The 9,607-nt window shown below is 31.8% G+C and overlaps 1 protein-coding gene across 1 annotated transcript in view; it reads right to left on the minus strand.

Moving 5' to 3' along the window:
- Positions 1-1,485: 1,485 nt before the first annotated feature.
- Positions 1,486-9,607, minus strand: part of anxa4 (annexin A4) — a 16,550-nt gene continuing 8,428 nt past the window's right edge. The window contains exons 6-13 of the mRNA XM_073829791.1: positions 7,971-8,061; positions 7,772-7,851; positions 7,550-7,606; positions 6,304-6,397; positions 5,293-5,388; positions 5,147-5,205; positions 4,932-5,054; positions 1,486-1,759 (exon numbers count right to left, since the gene is read on the minus strand). Of these exons, the coding sequence (XP_073685892.1) occupies positions 1,700-1,759; positions 4,932-5,054; positions 5,147-5,205; positions 5,293-5,388; positions 6,304-6,397; positions 7,550-7,606; positions 7,772-7,851; positions 7,971-8,061 (660 nt within the window). The 3' untranslated portion in view covers positions 1,486-1,699. The remainder of the gene's footprint in view (positions 1,760-4,931; positions 5,055-5,146; positions 5,206-5,292; positions 5,389-6,303; positions 6,398-7,549; positions 7,607-7,771; positions 7,852-7,970; positions 8,062-9,607) is intronic.

Raw genomic sequence — 9,607 nt, forward strand, 5'->3', positions numbered from 1 at the left:
AAGAAACATTTATTATTATTATTATCAATATTTAAAACAGTTGAGTGCATTTTTTTTATGATTCTTTGATAAATAGAAAAATCGAAAGATCCGCATTTATCTGAAGTAAAAATGTTTTTGTAACGTTATACACTTTACCATACAAAAGCTTGGAGTCAGTGTAATTTTTTACTTTTATTTAGCAAGGATGCTTTAAATTGATAAGGTGATGATAGAAATATTTTGTAACATTATAAATGTCTTTATTTCAGATAAACGCTGTTTTCTGAACTTTATATTTATCAAGAAACCTGAGAAATTCTGCTCAGCTGTTGTCAACATAATTTTTGAGCAGGAAATCAAAACATTACAATGATTTCTGAAGGATTGTGTGACTGGAATAATGATGCTAAAAATTCAGCTTTGAATTCACAGGAATAAATTATTATTTTTTAAATATATTCAAATAGAAAAGTTATTTTAATAGTAAAAATATTTCAGAATTGTACTTTTTTTTGCTGTACTTTGGATCAAATAATTGCAGGCTTGGTGAGCAGTTCAAAAACTTTTGACTGTTAGTGTACCTAACAAAATGTATTAATTTAATTAATTAAAAAAACCACACCTGTTTTAGAACAGTGTTACTTTAGTATCATTGATACTGTTACAGTTTTTATAAATATATTTTATTTAGTCATTTTGTTGTTTTTGTCAACTTAGTGCTTTTTAAAAATATGTCTATAGTATTTATGTCTATATATATTTTTTTTTTAAATTATTTTTCATTAAACTACTAAAGAAAAATATTTGTCCTCAAATAAAGTTACAATTTTCATTAAAATTAAATTTTTATGTTTTAGTATTCAGTGTTTATTGCCAGCAAAAAGACAAACCTGTGTTTAAAACTGATTACAGATAAAATGATTACAGATTATAAAATATTTAGTTTGTAGACAGTGAACATTTACTGAAGGTTAAGCACTTCCTTTTACTCACTGTTTGTTGAAAATGGGGGGAAAAAAGGTTAGGAGTTTCTGTTTTGTATCTTATTCGTGGAAGTGTTTTTTTTATTTCTCTGTTTCATAAGACATACACGGTATGATCACTTTCTCAAGCCACAAAAATAACATTGTGACTCAGACATGAATATGTGCATAGCGCCACTTAGTGGTAAAAGTTTAAACAGGCTGTTTTTTGTCAGTCATTTTCCTCATAATTCTAACAGATGCCACGTTCACTCATATGATTCATATGTTGCACTTGATTAAATTGAGGCACTTAATCTGTGAAACCTATCTAAAAAAAACTAGAGAAACTATGGCCAATCTCATATGCTTATGCAAACAACTAAGAGCAATTAATATAATTGGACAGAGTCCACATAGATGTTGTACATTAAACAAATTATACTCGGAGTAATTACACAAATGGACCTCAATGAGTGTGCTGAGATTAAAAAAAATATCCAACGAGACAACAACAGATCAATACAGTCAATACGGGCTGTTCTTTTCTCCTTTTATTTATTTGACAAACACTAAGATGTGCCAATCTATAAAGGACTCCCATAAATTCCAAGGCAATAAACAAAAAAACATGTATCTCGTTTAAAACATCCACTGTTCGGTTTTAATTGGTATTACAAACAAGGAATGTGTTTGAAATGCTGTAGGCCTGGTGTGTGAGAGAGCGTTTCACGCTAATGAACACGGCGAACGTGTTACTTTTCCCCTCCGCACAGCTCCAACAGGATCTTACGGTAATCGCCCGATGTGTCACCCTAGAAAACAAACAGAACAGAGTTTCATGATAGGTTAAATGTTAGTACTTTGTGTTTGTCTGCAAAATTTGTTGAAATTACAGGAATTATTCACCCAAGAATAAAACTTTTTGGAAAATGTATTTGCCCTCCGGCCATACAAGATGAGTGTCTCTTCATTAGAACAGATTTGAAGAAATTTAGCATTACATCACTTGCTCACAAACATTAACATGCAGTGAATGGAGGACACCGTGATCGGAGCTGTTTTTGTTGTGTGTCGTAGGTTGCGTAATAACAGAGACGGGAATGTAAATGCACAATTTACACGAATATTAGCACGAAAATTTAACTAAACCTCCTAGTACAACTTGCAGTGTTATCATTAGCACTTTCATTACAGATTTGTGCAAACCTTTGGCGCTATTTTATAAACTATTGCGAAATGTTGGCATTTCTGACTGATTATGCAACTGAAACATCATTTTTCTTCTCACGGTAAGTCATGGCAACTGATTTTTGTGGGATTTTGGCTATATTTAATCGAATGTGATCTGTAAATACAAAAAAAAATGTTTCAATTGCTTTTTTTTATGAAATATTCCTTTTTCAAATTGCCTAAAAAGCGAGCTTGAAAACTTTTTTGCGATACATGGGAGTTTGTTGCACAATTAGCTGTGTTTCCATTACAGATTTGCGCTAAACTTTGGCACAATTTTATAAATGTCGAATAAAAAGTATTGCGAACCTATGGCGTTTCCATTAACCGATGTTACGCGACTGAAACATAATTTTTTCCTCTCGTGATAAGTCACGACAACAGATTTTTGTGGGATTTTGGCTATATTTAATCGACTGTGACCTGTAAATGCGGAAAAAAAAAATACATTGCTGTTTTGCAAAACATTCCTTTTCGAATTGCCTGAAAAACCACCTCATGTGAGCATAAAAACTTTTGCGATATATGGGAGTTTTTGTGCAAGTGACGCATTTTCATTAGGCATTGTTTCAATTTGCGCAATTTAAAGGGTAATGAAAACGCAGCTAATGAGGCTGAGAAATGAGCATAACGCTACAAACAACAGGTAACTAAATGCCATTATCACTAGCTGCGTTTCCATTACCCTTTAAATTTAAAATACACCTAATGAAAACGCGTCAATTGCACAAAAACTCCCTTATATCGCAAACAAGTTTTTATGCTCGCATGAGGTGGTTTTTCAGACAATTAAAAAAAAAAGGGAATATTTCGCAAAACAGCAATGGAAATTTTTTTTTTCACATTTGATTAAATATAGCCAAAATCCCACAAAAATCAGTTTCCATGACTTATCGCGAGAGGAAAAAAAATACGCTTTTATAATTTAATAAACATTTATAACATAGCACCAAAGTGGTTCCTATAGAACTGTTTTAGACTCTACTCTGAAGTATCCACAAAAAAACTACAACTAATCAACACCACTCTGGTCCATCAAATAATATTTAGTGAAGCAAAAAGTTTCATTTTTAAGAAACTAATCAATCAAGATGTTTTTAACTTAAAACCAGTGCTTCATGTTAAAATACGAGTTTATAAGGTTGAGGTCAAAAGTTTACACACACCTAGCTGAATCTGCAAAATGTTAATTATTTTACTAAAATAAGAGGGATCATACAAAATGCATGTTATTTTTTTTATTTAGTACTGACCTGAATGAGATTTCACATAAAAAGACATTTACATAGTCCACTAAAATAATAGTTGAATTTATAAAAAGAAAAAATCACCCCGTTCAAAAGTTTACATACACTTGATTCTTAACACTGTGTTGTTACCTGAATGATTCACAGCTTTTTTTTTTTTTTTTTTTCTGTCCCTGAACAGTTAAACTACACGCTGTTCTTCAGAAAAATCCTTCAGGTCAGACAAATTCTTAGTTTTTTTTTTTTTTTTTTTTTTTAGCATTTTTGTGTATTTGAACTCTTTCCAACAATGACTATGATTTTGAGATCCATCTTTTCACACTGAGGACAACTGAGAGACTCATATGCAACTATTACAGAAGGTTCAAATGCTCGCTAATACGAAGGAAACGCAATGCATTAAGAGCCTTTAACATTTGAATATGAGGGTAAATTGAACTTATTTTGTCTTCTGGAAAACATGTATCTTCTGTAGCTGTAGCTTCTGTAGAAAAAAAGAGTGATATTTAGGCAAAATAATCACATCTTCATTCTATTCAAAAGTTTACACCCCTGGCTCTTCTTCGGAAACATCAGTGAGCGTTTAAAACGTCTGTAATAGTTGATGTAATATATGATGGATCTCAAAATCATACAGTCATTGTTGGAAAGGGTTCAAATACACTCAAATGCTGAAAAACCAAAGAATTTGTGGGACCTGAAGGATTTTTCTGAAGAACAGTGGGCAGTTTAACTGTTCAGGACAAACAAGGGACTTATGAACAAATATCACTAAACAAAACAAAACAAAACAAAAAAACACAGCGCTGGATCATTCAGGTAACACAGTTTTAAGAATCAAGTGTATGTAAACTTTTGAACGGGGTCATTTTTTTTTATCAATTCAACTTATTTTCATATGTAAACGTCTTTAATATCTTATTCAGGTCAGTACTAAATAAAAAATAACATGCATTTTGTATGACCCCTCTTATTTTGCTAAAAGAATTAACATTTTGCAGATTCTGCAAGGTGTATGTACACTTTTGTCCTCAACTGTACATAAAATTCGTAAGTCATCTTGTCTAAATAAGGAGAGAAATAAGCACAGTTTACAAAGCTAAAACAGTTCTAAACAAATATGACGGTGGATTTTGATGTAAGAGGACAAAGAGGGAATTTTTTTTTTCTCTTGAGAAAGCATTATTATGGACTAGAAGCAACGGCTGAAAGGTAAAAGTCATGTGGATTATTGTGATGTTTTTATCAACTGGTTATCAGCTCTCGTTCTGATGGCACCCATTCACTGCAAAGGATCCACTGGTGAGCCAATGATGTAATGCTAAATTTCTCCGAATTTGTTTTGATGAACAAACTCATTTACATATTAAATAAGTAATTTTTTAAGCACATTTAAATTTTTGGGTGAACTATTCCTTTAGAAGTTTGGCTTTGCTTCATCCCTGAGGTATTATGTTTTATATATTGTGTTTAGTCAAATATTGTCTGTGAAACAGCTCTGTCTCACCTTTATAAAGGAGTGAAGGGTCTTTCCATACATCTTCAGGAACTCAGCTTTGATGTCGAGCATATCGATCTCGGCGCGAGCCACCATGATCCTGATTAACACGCTATCTGTGGTGCCTAAACCCTAAGATCCGAGAAACAAGAGAAATAATTACTTTTGTACTGGTCATATCCCTAAGGCATGCAAATATTAGATGATTTGGTGTTTCCATTTACCTTCATTGACTTATAGAGCCTTTCAGCAAAAAATGCAGGCTTGTTCTTCATGCATTTCACTGCAAACGTTAAGAGATGCTTTTAAGATTCCAGTATGGAATGGAAAATGTGAAGATAATTTAAATACTACAAAACTCACAACTGACCTATCGCCAGAAATGCCTCCTCCAGGCAGCCAGACATCTCTCTCTTTATGCTGTCTTCAATGTCCCGTCCAGAAATCTTCTGATACTCCTGAAACACTGGGAAAAGAAAATAGGTTGAGAATGTGCTGGATGTAATACTACTTGAAACTGCATGCAATATGTTTGAAACGCTTCAGTTGTCACATGATCTTACAACTTTGCACGATTAATTAAATTAGCACCATCTAGTTCAAATGAAAAGCAATTTTTGTATTGCATTTTTAAATAAAATGTGACCCTGGACCACAAAAGCAATCTTGAGTAGCACAGGTATATTTGTAGCAATAGCCAAAAATACATTGTATGGGTCAAAATGATCAGTTTTTCTTTTATGATCAAAATCATTAGGATATTAAGTAATATTTTTTTCAGTTTACTACCATAAATATATAAGCCCAAAACATATTTTTTATTAGTAATATGTATTGCTAAGAACTTCATTTAGACTTTAGAGACGATTTTCTCAATATTTAAAATTGTTGTATCTCGGTCAAATATTGTCATATCATAAATCCGTACATCATTGGAAAGCTGTCAGAAGATGTATAAATCTCAATTTTAAAAAAATGGACCCTTATGACTAGTTTTCTGGTCCTGGGTCACAAATAAGTGAAGGAGGTAAAATATTATATATAATAATATATAATATAATTAATGTAAATGTTAATTAATTTCATATATAAAATGAATAAAAATTACAAAAGCATATAACAAAACTACTAAACTAAAAATGCCAATTCTAATATTCATACAATCTATAATTGTGTATAAGTAATAGTTAAATAACACTGGACTGGACATGGCCTGTCTCTGTTCCCAAAAACTTTATTTACATCCTGTCACCACAAGGTGGAAGTCATGAGCTTACATCATTGTCCCCATGTCATTTTCCCACTGTGCTGCTTTGTTACATAAGAATGTTCACAGAACTGGGAAGGAGTGTTTCTGTTATTATCTGGCATGAACAGATACCTCGAAGTAAGTGATTTCTGTTCCTCACACACAGCACAGTGAGGAACTTAACCTCGTCTGTTCCCCAGCGAGCTTCGCCTGCCTCAAAGATGTCCTGTTGGATGAGAAACAACTTTATCTGAGCAATTTCCTTTTATACGGTTAATGAATAATGAACATCAACATGACTGTTGTGTACCTAAGACTGAAACTCACACGTTATAAAGCAGCTCGCTATACGTATATACACTGCTGCTCAAAAGTTTGGGATCAGTAAGATTTATGTTTTTATTTTGAAAGACGTTTCTTATGTGCATCAAGGCTGCATTTATTTCATTAAAAATACAGAAAAACTGTAATATTGTGAAAATATTATTTAAATTTAAAATAACTGTTTTCAATGCGAATATGTTTGAAAATGTAATTTATTCCTGTGATACATAACTGAATTTTCGGCATCATTACTCTACAGTGTCACGTGATCCTTCAGAAATCATTCTAATATGCTTATTTATTATCAATGTTGAAAAGAGTTGTGCTGCAAAATATTTAGTTAGAACCTGTGTTTTTTTTATTTTCCCCGGGATTCATTAACAAATAAAAAGTTCAGAAAAAAATTTAAAATAGAAATCTTTTGTAACAATGTAAACTACAATCTAAAAGTTCGGGGTCGGTAATTTTTTATTTCGTCTTGTTTTGAAAGAAATTAATACTTTTACTCGGCAAGGGTGTGTTAAATTGATTAAAAGTGATAGCAAAGACTTTATATATATTGATATTGTTCGAAAAGATTTATATTTTGAATAAATGTTGTTTTTTTAAGCTTTTATTCATCAAGAATCCTGAAAAAAAGAATCACATGTTCCAAAAAAAAAAAAAATTGAACATTGATAATAACAGTAATTAATCAGCACATTAGAATGGTTTTTGAAGAATCATGTGACACTGAAGTAATGACTGATAAAAATTCAGCTTTGCATCACAGGAATAAATTATATTATAAAATATATTATTATAGAACAACATTATTTTAAACTTATGTCACAATACTGGCTATTTCTCCAATGACGAACACTGCAGGTTCTGCCGTAAGTATTTTATAAAAAGAACTGAAATTGTAAATAATTGAAAGTGTTATTGACATGTCCTGTATTTGTGGGTTGCAGAACACTGACTCTGTACTATTACCAAATCGCACTGAATTTGCTAAGCAATGACAAAGTAATACCCGGTTTAAGGTATTCAGAATGCATTACAATGGCCTCACCTTTGCATCCTGGACAGCCTGAGCCTCGTCCACCTTGCTGCTCTCGTCACGCCCAGCCTATAAACAAAGCAGAAAAACAATATTAGTATATCCCATATGCCAAACTAGGGGGTTACACCTGTCCTGACCAGACACTGTGGATGGTGAAGGTTTGCATGGCAAATGCAAGAGGTGATGAGCAAAGGCATCAAATAAGATAATACAGCTGATTTGTTTATTTACCGTGAGTAAAGACACCAGAACTCTCTGGAACATTCCGGACGTATCTCCACAGACATCGTCCTCTAGACTCTTCCCATGTTCTATGATGTTATCAGCACAAGAAAAATGAATGAAAATAGTGTGATATGGGGGGACCTGTATATTTTTCACAATGCAAAGTGCATATCTGTGACAAGTGTGACCTGGAGTGCATCTGTACCTTTCATGTAAGTACCAATGATTTCCCTCATCTCAGCATTGGTTCTTGAGGCCAGGATGTCAATGAGACATGCCTCCTCTGTCCCTGCACCCTGGACAAATGTCAAAGATCAATATCATCAATCAATCCATAACATAAACTTAGCATGAAAACCGACACTATCCAAGTTAGAAATATGTATGTTTTTATTTCTATTGTTACCCTGTTTCTTTTGCAAAACAAATAATTTTGTGTAATATTATTTCGAAATTAAGATTTATTTACGGAAATGCAGATTTGGTAAAGTTGTTCCAAATTATGCGACATTTAAATATTTGATAATAGCAACTCTCTAAATTATTTGCAATATATAATTAACTGTTTAATTAGCTTTTTATATATTTCAGAATATATTTATGTATTTATTTACACACAACACACACACACACACACACACACACACACAGACTACCAGTCAAAAAAGTTTGAACAGTAAGTTTTTTTTATGTTTTTTTAAAAAGTTTATTATGCTCACCAAGCCTGCATTTATTTGATCCAAAGTACAGCAAAAACTACAATTTTGAAATATTTTTCTATTTGAATATATGTGACCCTGGACCACAAAACCAGTCATAAGGTTAAATTTTACAAAACTGAGATATATACGTCATATGAAAGCTCAATAAATAAGCTTTCTATTGATGTATGGTTTGTTAGGATTGGACAATATTTGGCCGAGATACATCTATTTGAAAATCTGGAATCTGAGGGTGCAAAAAAATCTAAATACTGAGAAAATCACCTTTAAAGTTGTCCAAATTAAGTTCTTAACAATGCATATTACTAATCAAAAATTACATTTTGATAGGTTTACAGTAGGAATTTTACAAAAAATCTTAATGTAACATGATCTTTACTTAATTTCCTAATGATTTTTGACATAAAAGAAAAATCAATAATTTTGACCCATACAATGTATTTTTGACTATTGCTACAAATATACCCCAGCGACTTAAGACTGGTTTTGTGGTCCAGGGTCACATATGTGAAAATCTAATTTATCTCTGTGATTTCAAAGCTGAATTTTTGGCATCATCACTCCAGTCCCATGATCCTTCAGAAATCATTATAATATATTTATAATTGCTGCTCAAAAAACATTTATTATTATTATTATGTTTTTTTCTGGTTTCTCTGATGAATAAAAAAGTTCAGAAGAACAGCATTTATCTGAAATAGAAATCTTTTGTAACATTATAAATTTAATGCATCCTTGCTAAATAAAAGTAGTCATTTCTATCATTTCTTTCCCCCAAAATATACATCTCTCTCTCTCTCTCTCTCTCTCAAATGTTTCATGTACAACAAATCAGCATATTAGAATGATTTTTGAAGGATCATGTGACACTGAAGCCTGAAGTAATGATGCTAAAAATTTAGCTTTGATCACAGGAATAAATTTCATTTTAACATGTATTCAAATAGAAAGCAGTTATTTTAAATAGTACAAATATTTCACAATATTACTGCTTTTGCTGTATTTTGGATACATAAATAAATGCAGGCTTGGTGAGCAGAAGAGTCTTCTTAAAAAAACATTAAAAATCTTACTGTTCAAAACATATATATACACACACACACACACATACATATATATA

Source organism: Garra rufa, chromosome 23 (assembly GCF_049309525.1).
Source record: "Garra rufa chromosome 23, GarRuf1.0, whole genome shotgun sequence".
Taxonomy (NCBI): domain Eukaryota; kingdom Metazoa; phylum Chordata; class Actinopteri; order Cypriniformes; family Cyprinidae; genus Garra; species Garra rufa.